This window comes from Coregonus clupeaformis, unplaced genomic scaffold (genome assembly GCF_020615455.1).
Source record: "Coregonus clupeaformis isolate EN_2021a unplaced genomic scaffold, ASM2061545v1 scaf0941, whole genome shotgun sequence".
Lineage (NCBI taxonomy): Eukaryota > Metazoa > Chordata > Actinopteri > Salmoniformes > Salmonidae > Coregonus > Coregonus clupeaformis.
In genome coordinates, this window is record NW_025534395.1 from 150,168 (window position 1) to 169,430 (window position 19,263).

The 19,263-nt window shown below is 42.8% G+C and overlaps 1 protein-coding gene across 2 annotated transcripts; it reads right to left on the reverse strand.

Annotated features, from left to right (window-relative positions):
* Nucleotides 1-1,350: 1,350 nt before the first annotated feature.
* On the reverse strand, nucleotides 1,351-18,984 carry LOC121556179 (signal peptide, CUB and EGF-like domain-containing protein 2). 2 transcript variants are annotated; one of them, XM_045217146.1, is made up of 23 exons: nucleotides 18,780-18,984; nucleotides 18,087-18,206; nucleotides 17,695-17,820; nucleotides 17,259-17,393; nucleotides 15,732-15,857; nucleotides 15,503-15,619; nucleotides 14,662-14,751; nucleotides 13,910-14,026; nucleotides 12,537-12,659; nucleotides 12,035-12,151; nucleotides 11,619-11,741; nucleotides 11,061-11,177; nucleotides 10,674-10,767; nucleotides 10,347-10,453; nucleotides 9,440-9,610; nucleotides 8,892-9,098; nucleotides 5,516-5,686; nucleotides 4,576-4,743; nucleotides 4,160-4,321; nucleotides 3,720-3,917; nucleotides 3,200-3,352; nucleotides 2,902-2,981; nucleotides 1,351-2,734 (listed from the first exon to the last, which is right to left on the reverse strand). In XM_045217146.1, exons 1-23 carry the CDS (start codon nucleotides 18,865-18,867, stop codon nucleotides 2,588-2,590), a joined length of 3,057 nt encoding a protein of 1,018 aa, XP_045073081.1. In that variant the 5' UTR covers nucleotides 18,868-18,984; the 3' UTR covers nucleotides 1,351-2,587. The 2 variants fall into 2 exon arrangements, with proteins under 2 accessions (XP_045073081.1, XP_045073080.1); XM_045217145.1 differs by lacking the exons at nucleotides 9,440-9,610; nucleotides 10,347-10,453; nucleotides 10,674-10,767; nucleotides 11,061-11,177 and having other exon boundaries at nucleotides 18,780-18,982.
* Between the last annotated feature and the right edge of the window lie 279 nt (nucleotides 18,985-19,263).

Sequence of the window (19,263 nt, forward strand, 5' to 3'; positions counted from 1 at the left end):
CCCAGGGATCCCCTCTAAGACGGGCCTGCCTTTGTTTAGCTCCAAGGCCATGTCCTCTGCTGGGGTAAGGTCAGCCTTTGGTGACCCACCACCCGTGCCTTGTCTGTGGGTATTCTTTTCACTGCTAAAACAGTACAGACAATGTGTGAGCAGGCACCTTCTGGGTACAATATATGCTTGTGCTTTGTTAAATATTAGTCAGGGACCATACCATTCTGCAGAATGTTCTTGTATTTGATTTTGACCTGCTGCCATGTCCGTTTTGGCCCGTTCATGTTTAATCTACACACACACACACACACACACACACACACACACACACACACATTTAATGGAGTCACACTGCAAAAAATTACTTGGTATTTTTGTCTTGTTTTCAGTAAAAATATCAAAAAATTTATCATAGCTTTATACAGTGTGATGGAGTTACTTTACACAATTTCACTCATATCTGCTGTGCATTTCAATTAAAAATTTAACCGTTTCATAATTACAGTACAACTGCATTTTTGGAGATGTGAATTAAATATTTGAATTGTAATTGTGATGTTTCAGCGGAGCGGTGAGTGTGTAATTGTGCACTACTTACGCATTCAGGCGGTCTGCAATACTTTGCCACGCTTTTTCTCTTTGCTTTATCACTGTGGCGGTGTTGCCTTTCTTCTTAATTATATATTTTACCTCCTCGTATGCCTCCATGAGGATTTGTGCTTCCGACGGGGAAAAGTACGCGGCTCTAGTTGCCATGGTAAATCAGTTAATCTGTGATCTGTGGCGGGGTCTATTTGAGTGAGCCGTGAGCGCGCACCTATCCAGGATTGGTTTCACCTGGCTTAATGAATCCGTGTCTGCTCATCCTGGCTTGGTCTTTGTGCAACCAATTAAGCCTGGACGCACATGTTTTGGCTTCATTGAGCTCAGCTGAGTCATTTATCCCGGATGTCTTAATTCTACTTTTGTGCAACAGGCCCCAGGCTTCCCATGACAACGACGTGATTTTGGAGGTATGGCAAAGCGAGACTAGGGTAAATCTAGGGTTTAGGGTAGGGTCGTCCCAAGGACGCCGGATAACCCTTCTGTTTTCTTACAGTGTCTCTGATACAGTGCAGAAAATATAATGAATGTGAATCTTTAGGAATTACAATAGGTGACAGTGTGGCAGGCAATAGTTTTGTTTAATTCAAGATACATAAATAAAAACAATTATAACTAATATAACACAATAACTAATGTTATAGAACCTATATAAAAAACTACATCATTAATGTATTATTTTGATTTTGACAATGTTGTTGCTTATATTGAAAATAGCATATCAGAAAGTAAAATAAGTCAAGCAAAAGCACAATATTATGTTTATTTGCTTTATTTACAACATGTTATATGTACAAACATAAAAATATAGACATACATTTCTTTGCTAAGTCATAAGTGAATACAAACCTCTCATTCCATATCTGGAATGTATAATCTCACTTGCTCCACCTCATATTGCTCTACATTTCTAGTCACACCACTCAATAATCTCACTTCTATGAGTAGTGAGAAGTAGTCTTTGGTAGCTGTTTGAATGATCATAGTGAAGAGCTAGTCTTGATTCATGGGCATTTGTTGTTCACTCAAAACACAGTAGCATGGTGTATTCACTGTCTAGCAATTCTTAAAGTAAAACCATGTTTTCAGGACAGCGGAAAACGATAACATTAATTTGAGGCAGCAAAAATACAGGTTGTGAGGGGATGTGTCGATACTGCGCAAGTGTCAGGAATGCAGTTAACTACAATACGTTAACATTTTCATCTAATACTTTTTACACAATATACAAAACATTCATAAGGATAATTGCTTTTGTGGTATCACTACATTCCTTGTAGTGCTTTAAAGTTCCCACCATAAGGTCACATTTGTGCTGTATTCTTTATTCATATTCAGGCATATTTCTGTCAACAATTCTGATCTAAATGTGAAATAGAATTTAATGTTATAAATATACACTATCTATGTGGTTGACATTTAGCATAAACCTCAGTTAACTTTTTATACATGATCAAGAGTCTTGTCTCATCCGCTTTCTATGCTATTGGTGAAAGTTCCGTTTACCATAATTATTTTCAAGATGTTGTTGTTACACCAGTATGCAAATCGAAGCATTCATTAATTTAATCAAATCAGTTTACCACTTCAAGCTTTATTCCTGAGACTGAAAGTTGAAAAGGAATTGACAGTCTGTCTAAACGTTGCAGTGCTCACACAGGAGTGTATGGAAGTATCAGAGATAGATGTGGTATCGAAGTACAAAACATTTAGCTCTAGAATGTAGACCAGATGTGATTGCAGGAGCTGCCACTTGTCTGCGCCATGACAGTCCAGTACCCACCCATTCCCAGAACGTCCAATTGAAGTCCATTTGAGGAAAGTGTCCGAGTCCATCTCTCTTAGTCAACTCTAGCCTCAGTCAGTCTCTGTACAGACAGGATAACTAAAGGACACTTTTCTATTTGTCAGTGAATTACGTAACAGCTGCAGGGAGTAACTGGTATATGCATTTTCTGAGATATCCACAAAGTAACTTGATGATAGTGCCTTCTTAAGGGCGAAGGAATCTTAAAACCTTAGAACGTAGAAATCGGATGAAGGATTTGGGGAACATTTCTCTTGACTCCTGTGCTGTGTAGTTGAAGAAGTTCTGTGGGTGGGCCAATACATCAAACAGTGCCTTCATAAGCTTCTTGTCCTGAGAAGATTAGTACAGATTAGAATTCAATCTGAGACCGAGCCATCTGACATTTTTACGATGGCGCTCAAGTGAAGTTTGCATCCTGAATTTCTTATTGTGTCCAGAAGAGGGTAGTATATGGCAGACAAAAGCTTTTTCCCACAGGAAATACATGAAATCTTTACCTTGAGAATTTCTTGGTGATTTTCAGAGGCATATAATCTTCCATCTCTGACTATATCTTCGATGAGTTCCTGGTAGTCCTCTGAAACATATATCATATATAAACATACCCAAGAGTATATTTCTATATTATTTGTGCAATTGGAAGTAGGTGATACATTTGTGGCATTACGTAGACCTATCCAGACTTAAAATTCCAAATAAAATTACATTTCACAGACACTTGATCCATTGTTGTATTTAAGCATGTGTAATTTAAAGCAACATGTCAATATTTCCACCAATAAGGATGTCTCTTACCATCGTAGGTCACATAAGGGACTTGGAAGCCCTTCCCACTGTTCCCTTCATTCGATTTGAACTGTATCCACAGCCTCTTGGAGCGGGAGGTGAAGGCAATAGGCCGCTCATAGGTCTGGCAGGTCTCATAGGTCGTCACAGAGTTGGAGAGAGCTGTGAATTGAGGAAATGGGCACATTATGACAAATCAAACACTAGCACCATTCATTACTCTGAATGTGGCAGGATCTAATGGTCTATTAGAAGCCTATAGTACCCCATGATCTCTGAGAGGTGCTATCCTATTATGCAGAACCTCCTACCAACACTGCCACCCTCTTATAATTCTAAAGACATTCATCACCAACATCTAGTCACCTGCAGTGAAATCACATTAATACTGTAGCACCCTGATAACACCCAGTCACCTAACAAGCCCTAACCTCCAACACGACACACACACACACAAACACACACAGACCGACAGACAGACAGACGCATGCATGCACGCACGCACATAAACAAAAACACAAACACTCACAGCTCTTCCTCATGACCAGGTAGTCTCCACACTCATCCTCGATGGGGAGGAAAATCTCTGGGACCACGATGAGGATTCTGCGCTTGGGTGGTGGGTTGATGGTCCAGGTGCACTCGATGTTGGCTGGGTAGTTCCCTGGGTAGTTGGGGGACTCTATGTAGCCAGTGAAATCTCCCAGCTCTCCCCCACAGTGTCTGTCTGTGAGGTGACAGGATAGTGTCAAATATTTTACGCTGCCTTGGTGCTGCGACGCTAATTATCTACAGTAGCATCCCAAAGCAGGACAGGAACAATATTGATTTGAGCACAGTACAGTAGTAGAGAAACCTGCATGTAGTTTTAGTTTACTCTATGTGTAGCCATTAAATACATTTAAAGTGTGAAGCCATGAACACACAAATGTACACACACACATACTTCTCTTGTCTGAACATACATACTTTTGCACTGCATGATGTTGGTGGAGCCGTCAAAGTCGGTGGTGGTATTTCCTGGGCAGGAGATGCAGTAATTCTGACCAAACTCCACCTGATACGTCCCCATGGGACAACGGATACAGCGGTGTGTGCTGGTGTTGTAGTAATGTCCCGGTGAACACTGGACTACAGGAGCAGAATGGAGTGATACCACGGTTTAGCACCTCTCAAACACCAACATACACCAACATAAACCAATGTAGTATATTTCCATAAAACAGAAACTGCAGGGGAATTCCCTTAAAGACACTACTTTTGACCAGGATCCATAGGGTTCTGGTCAAAAGTAATGAACTATGTAGGGAATAGGGTGTCATTTGGGGACGTACACCCAGACTTTACATGCATAACTAAATGGGATGGATAAGCTGACCGCTCACCTTTGGTCTCACACTCCTGGAAGGACACGGCACCATTGTGTTTGGTGACCAGGTTTCCTCCACAGTGGAAACAGGAAGTGCGCCCCACCTCTGGCTGGTAGGTACCCAGGGGACAGGGCAGGCAAGGGATGAAGCCATCATGGGAGAACTGACCAGGGGGACATTGACCTGGGAACATAACAACACTGGACTGGTCAGAGGGATACTTGTACCACTCAGTCTGCTCAAAGCAACATTCCCATCGTACATGTGGTCATTTAGCAGACAGACGTTCTTATCCAGAGCGACTTAAAGAAAGAGCACTCTACCACAATAAGACAAAGGCCAGGAGAGCAGATGTCAGTGGAGTGATGTAATGCAAGGCCATTATCTACCAGGGAACAACCTCTCTCATATCTCCTGACTGACTTTAACAAACTGTCTCTCCCCATAGCTCTTTTTTGTTTAGTCTATTGGTGGGGAAAGCAGGAGATGGGATCTGTGGCTTAGCCACAAACTGGCTGTGATAACAGTGTTTGGGGAGGTGAAAACATGGTGGATCCTTCTTCTCTTTATTCAGGAGTGGGCAGGGGCCGGGTGTGGCTGTTTAATTCAAACAGGGCTTGAACGTTCTGAGGCTTACACGGCTTTATACAAAGCACAACATCTGCCTGCGGGGAGATTTTTTATCAGGGTATTGCTCCTTCCTGTGTATTTCATATATACTCATAACAGGATGTGATTCTGACTGGGAGACTAGTTTAAAGATCACTTTTTAAAAAGATCAAACCATGAGGGAAAGCTATTCCAGGGTCTTTGATGGAGTTCAGTGTATTTTGCTGCAGTTATCTTTATGATTATGATGGTTGAGTAAGTAAGTATCCAAGGTGACTCACGTCTCCTGTCTTGTACACAGTTAGGAGATACATGATTACTCATATCCTCAACTCTTGAGCCTTACCTCCACACTCAGAGATATTCCGCGCCCCAACCGACCTGGGGCTTCCTCTCACCTCTGGCCCTGGGCAGACCTCGCAAGACGTCTGCCCCGCTTCATCTTGGTACATTCCAGCTGGACACAGAACACACCTTCCCTGATCCCTGTCATAGTACGTTCCAACAGTGCAGCTCACTAGCAAAAGGTAGAGGAATGAGGCAGAAGGGCTAGATAAGAGGGATGTTACACACACACACACACACACACACACACACACACACACACACACACACACACACACATACACACACACACACATACACACACTGGCATTCAAGCCTACCACAAGAGGCCCAGTGTTAAGCTGTTAAAAAGGCATTGCAAATCGACCTGATGGAGCTATGCAAAAATTCAGACATAAGAGCACTGAGCTGCTCCCCAGATGCCTTTGTGTCCCACATCAAACAAGTTCTTACACTTCACATAACACCGGTGTGCATTGGGGAAAGAACTCTACATACCATCCTAAGCACCCTCACCTTTACCAAAGCACACACAGAGCCAGTCAAAAGGAGTGTTTGTCTCTTATCTCACAAGAGCGTGCAAAGCCTGATTATAGGGATGCACACCATCAGCTTTAATTTCCCCCCCTTTTCATGTTTTACTTTGTAGAACAACGTCTCTAATTCATGTTTGAATTATTGTGTGTGTCTGGTGATGTCAAGAACTTCTTAAAGGGGGAAATGATATCTAATCATCTCTCCGAACAGAGAGTAGTGAAGTGAAATCATTTTTGCTTTTCATTAAAAATATCCTTCAGGAAAATCTAAGTAAGAAGAGCTTTTCAGGAGAGAACCAGCCATAATGAGTTAATGAGGAACACACAAAGGCTTTAACGCACATCCATTATATGTGCCTCAGCAACTTGATTTTCCTTAAAAGAAAGAAAATGTAATTCTCTCAAGAGCAGTTCATTTTTTCTGCCTTTTGTCTATCCTGAATGACCATGAGGAGCCACCGTCGCATTGTCTCCACCAGCTTTTATATGATGGAGAGAGCGAGAGAAGAGAAGAGAGAGAGAGGGAAAAACCTTGAAGCCTTTCAAATGCAGAGGCAATTCTATAGAGTCCTCGAATTGATGGCCCCAAAGAGGTTTAAAAGACCTTTCACCTCTATTCAAGTATTTGATGACATAGGCAAACACTATGGTGTCACAATGGTAAGGAGCTGAACCCAATAAAAGGGGTCAGGGTTTTGAATCCCCCCATTCTGCCTACCCCAGTCACTTCTTGCGCCTATCAAGCAGAGGCCCAAACAGCTGATGCTAATTAATTCCCATGGTGTCGCTGAAGTCAATTCTCCGCAGCAGTTTAGTGGCTGGGGTCATGCAGAGTGGCCCTGACTGAGGGGGGATATAGCACTCAAACTCACAGCACTTCCTAATCATCTCCCATGTTAAAACGAACATGCACAATTGTACGTAAAAGAGATCAGGAGAATATTCGTACACAAGGTTTCAGACACTACACACTGGCACGTTTTGCTGTTGGCTATTGTTGTTTTTCATAGTAATACAGTCATTCTGCCTCATTAAGTGGTCTGAAACTAAAATCCAACATACAGCTGATTCTTATACTGGGTTGAGGCATAAGGAAATGAATGCTGTTGTTGATCAATCATGAATTATTTAGAATGAAAAAAACTCTGATCACACATATGGGATATTTCACCGGTTGGTTAATTGGAATACTGCCGTGTACTATATCATGAATTCATAACGTTCGCAATTTGGTTTGAAAGAAAGAGTGCTAGATATTTGAAGAGTGAGGAATAAGAAGGCATTGCTTTTCTCTCAGTACTACTGAGGCTGAGGCCATGTTGTTGTGGAGGATTTATCTTCCCACTGAATCAGTGAGAACGAGCCCCAATGGTATTTACAATGGAGTGGGCAAACTGAAAGGTTTAAACTGCACTCAGTGAGCTAAGCCAGGGGTGGAGGGAAAAATATAGCTCCTTTATAGAGCAGGGGGTTACGGCTTCCATTCAGCCCCCCTTCCAAATTACATGTCTACACCACTGCCTACACATTGGCAACTTTACTCTTCTGGGTTCTTTTAGTTTTAAGACTTACGACTTACTTATGAGGTAAGTAGCTCATATAAAACACAAAAACAACAAGCTACAAAGCAAAAACAACAGCTAAGGGTAATTTGAATCCAGCACAACATGTTAGTCTCCTGTTATTTGGAGGCAGAAAGAAACAGACACCAGCGAGAGTCCGCTTTGCTGGGGATACCTTGGATTAAGGATTACATTTATTTTAAATTAGATTAAGAGATGCTTGGTTTGTAAAACAATTAGACTATTTCCGCCAAAGATGATTAAGTTTCATGATTTTACCCTCTTGTGTGAAAATCAATATATTTAACCAGCTATGGGCAGTCTTTATTCTTAAAAAGCTCTAAGAACCAGAATGGATCAAACACCATCCTTCCCCCACTCAACCCCCTCCATCCTCACCCACTCAACCTCAATAAGGGCGGGGAGTAAGAGAGGAGAGCTCTGGATCAAGACAGAGGCAGGCTAGAACAGCTTTGAGAGGTCGGTCTACAATAGTCTTCAGATCTCTTAAATAGATGGCTTGGATCAGGTTCAGACAGGGGCTCTAGAGGTAGAAGACCAATCATTACAGAGTTAACGGTGGACAGAAAACTGACCCTCTTCTACTGACCACATTGAGACAGACAAGCAGAGCGCAGCAGCAGGCAGTGGGCTTACTATGCTTACTGTGAGGCCCTGAACTGGGGGCACGCAGCTCTCTGCTCCCCTCCCCTCTGCCAGAGAAAACACATGCCAGCCTCCTTTCCACCGCTGATGTTGACAGGGTGCCATTAAAGCTAATGGACTTTTCCTCCATTATGGCTGTAAAACTAAATAGGACCAGCGGCAACAACAGCAAAAGCTAGCGGCAGCCATCACACCTTCTGTTGCACTTTATCCCAGGGAGATGCTGGAAGATCTCCTCACCCTGCGAGCAAGCCAACAACAGCCTCTCTGTTCTCCGTGCGAGCCGAGCAAGCGCTCCCCATACCAGCTCATTACAGCATATCTGCACCCAAATATGGCAGTCATCTGGCCAACACCTGCTCCAAATCCAATCATTAAACCAACTTGTCTAAATATATCTCGCTGGCATGGCCAATTTCAATGACTCTTAAGACATGACTTTGAGCTACTCTGTGTGGGAGCCAGGGCTAGGCTCTGGCCTGTGCTAGGCCCCAGTGGTGGCTCAGATACAGGCAGAAACAGATACAGGTAGATGTTCAACATGATACTCATCTTATAGATACACTTATACCTATATATTATGATACTCAGAACACTCAAGATGCTCACTCACCACACTTCCTGTCCACCAGCACCTGTCCTTTCCCACAGTGTTCCGGCAGGTCCACCGGCCGGGCCAGCCTCTTGGCCAGCTCGTAGTTAGAGCCAGCGAAGTGTAGGTGGAACTGCTCCCGGTGGATGGACTTCCTCAGGGTACGGATGGTCTTCCTCAGCCTCTTCTCTGAGCGTCGACGCACACAGCCTAGGTCACAGTTCTCTGCTGAGAGAAACACCAGATACCAAAACGGTCCTCGCAACGCAATGAGACCACAATACACACGCAAACAAAACCACACACACATACCGGTACTAAAATATCAATTCCAACACACAGACACCAGGCAAATTGATCAACCACTTGCTCCCTCAGTATACAAAGGAAACCTCCAAAACTACACCTTCCCCAAAGATCCCACCACCTCAAAACGCCACGTCAAAACAGGAGATACTTTAACATGTTTGGCTTGTTTAGTGACGAAAAGCAAGAGCAGAGAGAGAAACAGAAAGCAGAGTGTCAGCCAGAGGACTGGGGTTACAGCAGGGCAGGGCAGAGAGACCAACCTGTTACCTCCTCTAGGTTCACATCCAACTCAAACTCAGCCGTGATGGAGGAGACCTCCTCCTCGTAACCCGCCTTCCTGCCGTGGCGGCTCCGCATCCGGTGGCCAGACGAGCTGCAGCGCAAGCGCACATAGCTGAACTGGACGTTCTCCGTGAAGGGGGACCTGCTGTCTGTGGACACGGCCAGCCACACAGGACATGGACACGCACACACACATGCATGCACAGAGACAAACACACACATGTATGCACACAGACACACACACACAGCACACATGTTACTGAATAACTATATTGTCTATAACTGTCCAACTGTAGCAGGTAGAGTGAGGATAAAACTTAACTGCAATGTCATAACACTTCAATTGAAGGAGATCATATCCTTTGTGTGTTCAAGTACTGATGTTTCTAATCATTCTTTAAAAAGCAGTGACTTCTCTGTGTTTCCGGTTGAACATGCACTCTTTTCCCCCTGCTCTTTTTGTTGCCTTTGGACAAGGGGATAAAGAGAGGAGACTGGGAAAAATTTATTTGAACCAATTGTGTCCTTTGAGATGGCACAATGCCGGAACCCATTGGTGAAACAAAATAATCCAACAATCGGAAGTCAGTTTGATTGATGGCTGGGTAGGGCCCAACTGAAAGGCATGCTATGGCTAATTACATTTTCCCCTGTCACTGCCAGACAATGTGCAGTGCTGAGACATTCAAAACATTTCAGACCGCACTACTTACCCCCATGTATTTCTTTCATATTTGGCTCATTCTCAGTTTACTTTAATCTAAGCAGCCTCGAGGTCTGGTTCCTGTTATCAAGTTTGTTGCATTAAATGTAGGCAGTGCCTGGTTAATCTGCATTGTTTTAACGAATGAGGAGCTGTTGGACTTGTGTTAGAAACCTCTGTACCTGAGTGAGCTGCGTTCAGGCTCTCCTTCAGTCTCTCTTGACTACGTTTCAAGTTGCACTTTCCTGTGCCAGACTTAAAAGTGGCTGTGGTCTTAATTCGCAGGACACTTGACATTTCTGGTCCTATGGTACAAAGGAAATAATAGCACATTGTTAACCTTTGATCAAAAGGAAAAATCCCTTGACTTCCATATGTCTATAAATCAAAATGCAAATACTGAAGACTTGATTTGGTATGAAGTTGTTTTGCCTTTATATGTTGTGCTTCTGGTTGTTTACGTCAGGCTAAAGTGACAGAGGCTGATGCAGATCTGTGATGGTGTGTACTTGCCCAAGCAATACAAGCCACTTCCATTCCTTTGTGCTCCAGCCAAGCAGGGCAGAGACATTCCACAGGTCACTGTATAAGAATCCTCCGTCCCTGTAAACACACACAGGGGCATGAGACAGGCCACCACAGACAAAAGGCAGAGCCACAAAAGGCCTGGCTGCCAAAAGCAAACAGACGGCGTGCCGGAACATGAGGCTGCGCTGCTCTGCAGACTGATAGTAGTAGTAACTAAATATGTGTCCCAAATGGTACCCTATTCCCTGTATAGGGCACTACCCTTGACCAGAGCCCTGTGGGCCCTGGTCAAAAGTTGTGTACTATAAAGGGAATAGGGTTCCATTTGGGATGCAGTCTGATAGTAGTAGTAGTAACTGATAACTCACCACTGGTGATATGGACCTGGGACTGGCAGGTCAGGTAGCAGCGGTCACCTCCCTCCTGCCTGCTACAGTTCAAGGTCGGTTTAGAGGGGGGCTTTGTTGCTGGGAAACCCTCTGCCTCTAGATGGAAACCATAACAAACTCAAAGGTAAAGAGCAGACTTGGACCGTGGTAGACACAGACAGACAGACAGACAGACAGACAGACAGACAGACAGACATATAAGTTGTGAGAAGTTGTGGGAACAGAGTGAAACCTATCCAAGGAGACAAGAAGACAATGGGAACAACAGCAATTGCCTTTTTTCTGTTTTTGTCCTAGGTTTTAAACAAAAGACCAGAGAGAAAGACACAGAGCAGTAAAGAGAAAGAGAAGAAAATAACTCAAAGTATCTCCTGTTTTTAGTCCCCAAAAGTTTCAAAACATACATGTGATACAACCACTGATTTGATGTCAAACACTCCCCAAAGGACAACTCAGGGAGCACACACACCAAACCGTGCACGGCACACACCCTAAACCTTCTAGAGCCCCCCCAGGCCTGAAGGGGCACTGTCTTACCGATACAATCCTTTTTGTTCCAGTGTAGCTTATCGCCAGGGTGGCAGTGGCACTCAAACCCACCCATGGTGTTCTCACAACCCTGCTCACAACCTCCATTGTTCACACTGCACTCATTTATGTCTGAGAAGAAAGCAGGGAAAACATCCATATGTTATTAGCAGCATCTCTCACCTCACTTCATTCATAAAGCATCCATCCTTTTTTCAGCAAAAACTACTAAAAACACCAACATGAACTATTCAGAATGGTGTGAAATGGTATAGATGGTACCAAAGCTTTTTCACCATAAGCATAATACCCTATACACATGAGTCTTATAGAAAACACCAACATGAACTATTCAGAATGGTGTCAAAGCCCTTTCCCCATACCATAAGTATAATGCCCCATAAGCATTCATCTTATAGTCTTACCTCCACAGTGGGCCAGTCCATACAGGGTGTACCCTTTGTTGCAAACACACTCAAAACCACCAGGGGAGTTCACACACGTGTGACCACATGTCCTTTCGAAATAACACTCGTCTATATCTGTAATCAAAAGCAGAGGGATATTCTTTTTCAATTTAAGGTAGTAGATATTGGGGTTTTACATGGTACAGCATGGTATCACCACGTGATGAAATGTGGCATTGTCTTTTGATAGTTAATGATAGAGACAGCAACGTCTTAATGACGCGTTGTATCAGAGGGAAGAAATCAGTTTGTACTAAACGTTAAGCTTTATACTAGCACATGTTAAGGATCTTCAGAGGAATCCTGCAAGTCGATACTGGCAAACCGTTCAGCCTCCCACCCTCTGTCTTATCTTCCACCAGCACACCTACACAGAACAACAGCCCAGTATAGTGTGCTGTCTCAGCCCCTTCCCCAGATGTAGGGCAGACGGGCAGGAGAGTGAAGAGAAGAGGCCTACCCTGGCAGGAGTGCTCGTCAGTAAGCAGCTTGAAGCCCTTCCAGCAGTTGCACTCAAAGCTGCCGATGGTGTTCCTGCAGAAGTGGTCGCAACCACCGTTGTGTAGCTCACACTCATTAATGTCTGTGAAAGGCAAATGATAAAACAGTTATTATTCAGACAGACATACACTCCCCTCCATATGTATTTGGACAGTGAAGCAATTTTTTTAAATGTGTCTCTATACTTATGAAACTGTACATAATGTCAGCTTTTATTTGAGGGTATTCCGATACATTTCTGTTTTGCTGTTTAGAAATGAAAGCACTTTATGTATCTAGTCCCCCCATTTAAAGAAGTCATAAGTATAACACTTTTAGTGTATTAAAGTTGTCAAAAGGTTAGCACTTGGTCCCATTATCCTTGCAAGCAAAAACTACATCAAGCATTGCGGTTTGTTTAGGTTGTGTTTTGGGTATGTTTTGCCCAATAGGAACTGAATGGTGAATAATGTCTTGTGCCATTTTGGAGTCACTTTTATTGTAAGTAAGAATAGAATACGTTTCTGAACACTTCTACATTCATGTGGACGCTACGATGATTCTGGATGATTCTTGAATAATGATGAGTGAGAAGGTTACAGAGGCAGAAAGAATGATCTCACTCATCATTATTTATGATTCTTTCATGATCTTTCTTAATCATGGCATTATCAGGATTAATTTAGAATTATTCAGAAACATCTTATCTACTCACTTAGAAAGAAAATTACTCCAGTCATCATTTAACCATTCAGTTCCTGTTGGGCAAAACATAACCCAAAACACAACCAAAATAAACTGCAAATGCATCCAATGAGTTTGTAAAGTCAAAAGCTTGATATAGTCATTGCGTGCAAGGAATATGGGACCAAATACTAAACTTTTGACTACTTTTATACACTATAAGTAAATTTGTCCAAATACTTATGAATTCTTCACAAGGGGGGAACTTGATACATAAAGTGTTTTCATTTCTAAACGGTAAAACAGATATGTATGAAAATACTCTAAAATAAAAGGTGACATTCTGTACTGTAGCCTCATATGAAACATTTGATCAAATCCAAAATACTGGAGTGTAGAGCCAAATGAAAATGTTAGCTTCACTGTCCAAATACCTATGGAGGGGAGATGTGAAGCTTGTTAAATAAAAGTACATTGACCTGAATAATAAGAGATGGAGATAAAGATGGTCTGCCTCCAAAATGGCACCTATTCCTATAAGTGCATTACTTTTGACCAGAGCCCTATGGGCCCAGGTCAAAAGTAGTGCACTAAATAGGGAATAGGGTGCCATTTTGGAGGCAGGCCATAGAGATGGAGTTGAGGTTCTTGGTGGACGGCTGGTCTGACCTTTGCACGTCTTCCCATCAGGCTGCAGAGTGAAGCCCACAGGGCAGCTGCAGCGTACGCCTGTGGATGTGTCCTTACAGGTGGAGTCACACCCCCCGTTATTCACGGCACAGTTCTCTGAAAGGCCAACGTGAATAGATTCAATGTCAACATGCTCCTGTTGTGTACTGTACTAAATAAAGTGTTATAAAAATGCCTATACATCATGTACTGTCGTTATTGTGCTATTGCCAAAGTCTGGTTTTTAACCCTACCAACAGACATTGAGTAGACAACAGCAGTAGTCATAGACACTGAGCTAGCAACCCAGTCACATACATACAGTCAATACAGTGTTTTACTAGGTGTGAACATTGACTCAGCACACCATGACTGACAGTGCTATACATTGGGCAACCAACGCCATCCCCATCCTAAACGGAAGGAAAACATGTGAAATGTACCACACTGTCACAAAAGCATATTTTTCAGGGGAGGAATTGGGTGGTGAGAAAGTAAGGGTCCATAGTCATTTCACAGTTTGCTCTAAAGCCTGTGGAATGCCTTAGTTTACTGGGCCTTGCTCTTCTCCCCTTTGAAAAACACCTCTGGCTGATTCCTGGCGGCGTAACCCATGGTAACTAGTCATTCAAATAGTCCAACTGACAGAATCCTCTCAGTCAGTAGCTGAGTCTGTTTGGTTTTGTTATTTTAGGCTGTATAGGTAACAATGGGTAATAACAGTGGAAATTGTGCAATTATAAAAAATTTACCCATTAGCAGTCTGCGCTTGACACGTTTGTCAACCTCAGTGAAGGACATGGCGTTGTGATCAGAGCTCTCAGTAGTTGTCTCATCCCGCTCTGTAACACAGACAGTGGGTGACGTGAGTAACAGTCAGTAACCTAACCAACAGAATACACATAGATACATACACAGTGTTTTAGCCTAACTAAAATAAACATAAGTCAACATTTAAGAAAATGGTTTGCACTAAGTTGCCTCCTGTTCTGTTCTGTCTGCTGATGCACAGTAGCTGAACTGCACAGTGCCCGCCTTGGCGCGCTATAAGTGTAGTCTACCTCCCCTGGATGTTCTTCTGTGTTCCTCTCTGTAACAAGTAGCATGTTTACACCTAAGGCATGCAGTGTGGCTGTCTATGCGTGTGGCAGATAAGACAGGAGATGGAACTGTGAGATGGAGATGGAGATAACTCAGTGATAATCCAGGACCCCACACACACAGCAGCGCCGCGGGAGGAACAGATACTACTGTACGTCTCCTTCCTATCTGATGGCTGATGCTTATCATATCCACGGTGTGCAAATGGAAGAAATACACACTGGCTATCAGGAGAGCTGGCAAGCTCCTCAAAAGGATTGCCATTTCATCCACAGGCTCAAGATGTGATCATTTAAACAGGTGCGTTTCAGTGGGGAGAGTAACAAAAAGGAGGAGAATGAAGAAGTGTACAGATGGAAATATCTAGAAGGATTCAGTCCATTTCACCGATGTTGACTAAGTAAACTGGTTTGCCATACGTAGAGATGCTTACAGGTAAGTACCAGGTATGTAAGTAGGCCTGGATGTGGTTTGTGGTTGGTCATCTCTTACCTACACAGGACCTGCCATCAGGGTGCAGGGTGTACCTCACATGACACCTGCAGATGGGCCCCTGCTCCATGTCCTCGCAGGTGTGCTGGCAGCCCCCGTTACCATGGTTACAGGTCACTATGCCAATGACACAAAACTTGGGTCAATTTCAAAGTTCAACTGATGTGTTATCTAAACAAGACTCTTGGTTGACCTGGCTATACGTTCAATCACAAAACTTCACACATACAGATGCAGCCTCTTTGGTTCCTGGCCAGCTCGAATCCTGGGCGGCACTCGCAGGCCACTCCTCCCTTGGGTGTCTCCTTGCAGATGTGAGCACAGCCATGCTCCTTATTCATACAGCTAAGGCCCTCTGGGAAAGAGAGGTAACACTTTACATTAGGTTGCTCCTATACCTGTGTAATAACACTGTAATTACACTACTAACAACATTGTATTCACATGTTGTTACATATAGTACTTCGTAATGAAATACAGAGGCAAAACAACTCACACTGCGCAACATCAATGATGTCTCAAGATAGATTATTGAAGCCCCCTGACTAGAAATCTGCCACAACCCATGGACCAACAATACCACTTCCTAGAGAGGGCTGATGCATTCAGCTGACATGCAAGTGCAGTGGACCCATCAAATGTGCAGTGGACCCCCCTTTTGCCCTCAGAACAGCTTCAATTCGTTGGTGCATGGGCTCTACAAGGTATTGAAAGCGTTCCACAGGGATGCTGGCCCATGTTGACCCCAATGCTTCCCACAGTTGTGTCAAGTCGGCTTAAATATTGTGTCTTGCCCATTCACCCTCTGAATGGCACACATACACAATGTCTAAAATGTCTCAAGGCTTAAAAATCCTTCATTTAACCTGTCTCCTCCCCTTCATCTACACTGATTGAACTGGATTTAACAAGTGACATCAATAAGGGATCATAGCTTTCACCTGGATTCACCTGGTCAGTATATGTCATGGAAAGAGCAGGTGTCCATAATGTTTTGTACACTCAGTGCGTATGGGAGTCAGAATCATATTATTATCTTCTAACCTAATACCATCATTGGCCTTCTCCCAGGTCACCGTAGAGAGAGCAGCTTCTTTAAACTTATGCTGCAACGGCTGAGTGGATGTGCTGGTAGGATTTAGCAACTTTTCCAAGGGAAACCCAATGTAGTGAAAAGCTTTTGCATCTCTTCATTCCATTTAGTGAGAATAAAAAAACACCTGTGGCTAAGAAGCTACCGACACATAAAAGGGAGCTTTATTCTAATGTAAGACACAGGCCACAAAAGCCCAAGTGTTGCAGTTATTAACTTGTTTTGTTCTCTGGGACACAGGGCTCTTTTTCCCACAGCATGGGCCCTTTGGAACCCGACTGCTCTAGATAATGCCACAGAGAGGGGACCCGACTTAACAGCTGTCATCCCTCATTGTGCTGTCAATCACACTCTTGTATGTGAACATTCGAGAATTAGCTCCATAATTCTCTGCTGTGCCCCTGACACGGCTTAGTAGCCTACCTTAACACACACACACATACACACACACATAGGGACGCACACACACACACATAGACTGAGACACAAACATACAGAAACATGGATGGACCGAGACACAACAGACATGCGTGCACACACACACTCACGCATGCACACACAGACAGACACACAGACACACACACATACACACACATACACACATTTGAAGGTGGGAAGGAGAGTTGTAAGCCATCACAGGGCAGGTATTCCAGGGGTACTCACCCACAGAGCGGTGGATACATGTGTGCTGGTTGTCACTGAGGAAGAAGCCCTCTTTGCAGCGGCACTCATAACTTCCCATGGTGTTGACACATGTATACTGGCACCCTCCATTGTTGAACACACACTCATCCACATCTGCAGGGAGAGCCAGGACATGACTTCTCAGAACAATGAAATAACTGGATGAATGTTAATGAATTTCTAGGCTAAGTCTTCATGAAAACTATAAAGAAATATTACATCAAATCTCTATTTACCTGGCTGTCACACATTGTTCAATGGCCTTAGCACAATATAAACAAATTCCCTATTGATATCATACACTTTTAATGCCATCCTAATTCACTGTATAGGCCTAAAGTTACATCTGCTAAATGATTGTCAGACACTCAATACATCAAATGTTGTTTACCTTATAGCTTGAAATGTTTCTTACCTAGACAATTATGTCCTTCGTGCGCTAAATTGAATCCATCATGGCAAGTGCAACGATAATTGCCTGGTATGTTGTTACATTCGTGTACACAGCCACCATTGTACTCGATATCGCATTCATCAATGTCTAAGAAAAGGGAGTCAAGTCAATATTGATGAATGTTTGCCATTTGAGCATTTAGTGGAAAAGGGTCCTTTCAAATGACGGGCCACATAATTTAAATACAAATCCATGCATTATGCCAAGGTTTATGATATATAATCCAAATGTAATTGAAACTTGTATTGGTAATCTATGGAGCTCTTAGTCCAAAGAATTCAAATGTGTCTCATATGATCCGAATACAAACATGAGTGATGAAAGGAACAATGAATTACAGAGGAGATAATTACCTTCACAATGTTTACCGTCGCCTTTAAAGCCTGCTTTACACGTGCACTTGTAAGAGGCTTGGGTATTCTGACAAATAGCATCAATGTGACAGCCATCATCACTTCCTTCTGCGCATGGATCTGGATTTGAAATACACATTATGGCATAAAATGTTAACAGAACAACATTTCGTTATGAAACTCAAAAATCTGTATTTTAGTCAAGTACATTAGGATTCTGGGATGAATGTGCTCCTCATTAAATCCCCGATATTCAATTCAACACTGAATAATTTCAGTTAAATAGGTAAAAGTCTAATTCACCAGGTTCTGAGTACTAAAGTTAACAAAACATTGATCCCATTGACCCTGATCCATTATTCCCAAGTGTTCAAATGAAGAAAAAATAAAAGTCAGGACCCATTCCTTATCATTGGTACATTTGTTATTCCTTTTATCAGAAAACAAGTTAGTAGGTAGATTAAAACTTCTTAGGACTTCATTAAAAAAGCAAACTAACAAAAGAGATTCATCAAGTTCCAATTTCTACAATTGAAGCCCATACTGAGTGGGCAAACTATAATAATGTAAAACAAAATTAAGTCTGCCAAGTAGTTGGAAATTATACATCCTTTGAAAACAACAACAACATGAGCGCAAACACTCTTATAAAGCGTGCGTAAAAACAGCCTCTTTGAAACTCAGAAAACGTACCTGGGTTCTCTAGAAGAGCAGCGCTTTGGCGAGTATTTAACAAGAGCAAAAACAAACAAAAGTCCCTTGCAATACAAATAGCTCCCATGGTGATATGATCCAAGTTTAGAGCTCTCCTTAAAAGGACGCGTTTGCACTGAAGTCGTGACCAAGTGTCCGCCTCATTTTCATTCTAACCTGTCAATCGGCCTCACGAGTCGCTTTGGAAAGAGAAAGGAGTGTGTGTGTGTGTGTGTGTGTGTGTGTGTGTGTGTGTGTGTGTGTGTGTGTGTGTGAGTGACTGTGTGAGTGAGCGCGAGAGAGAGAGATAGTCTCTATTATTTTCTCTATTATTTGTAAACTTTTGTGAGTGTAAATTTTACTGTTCATTTCTGATTGTTTATTTCACTTTGGTATATTATCTATTACACTTGGTTTGGGAATGTAAAATGTTTCCTATGCCAATAAATCCCTTGAATTGAATTTAGAGAGAGAGAGAGAGAGA

Bases quoted from the DNA above. Each gene is read 5' to 3' on its own strand.
- LOC121556179 (XM_045217146.1), bottom strand. From the start codon at position 18,867: ATGGGAGCTATTTGTATTGCAAGGGACTTTTGTTTGTTTTTGCTCTTG. The intron at 14,027-14,661 runs GTAAATTTTTTA...TTGGCCTTTCAG, and splicing joins CAAGCGCAGACTGCTAATGG to AGAACTGTGCCGTGAATAAC. The intron at 10,454-10,673 runs GTACACACCATC...AGAAATGTCAAG, and splicing joins GGCTTGTATTGCTTGGGCAA to TGTCCTGCGAATTAAGACCA.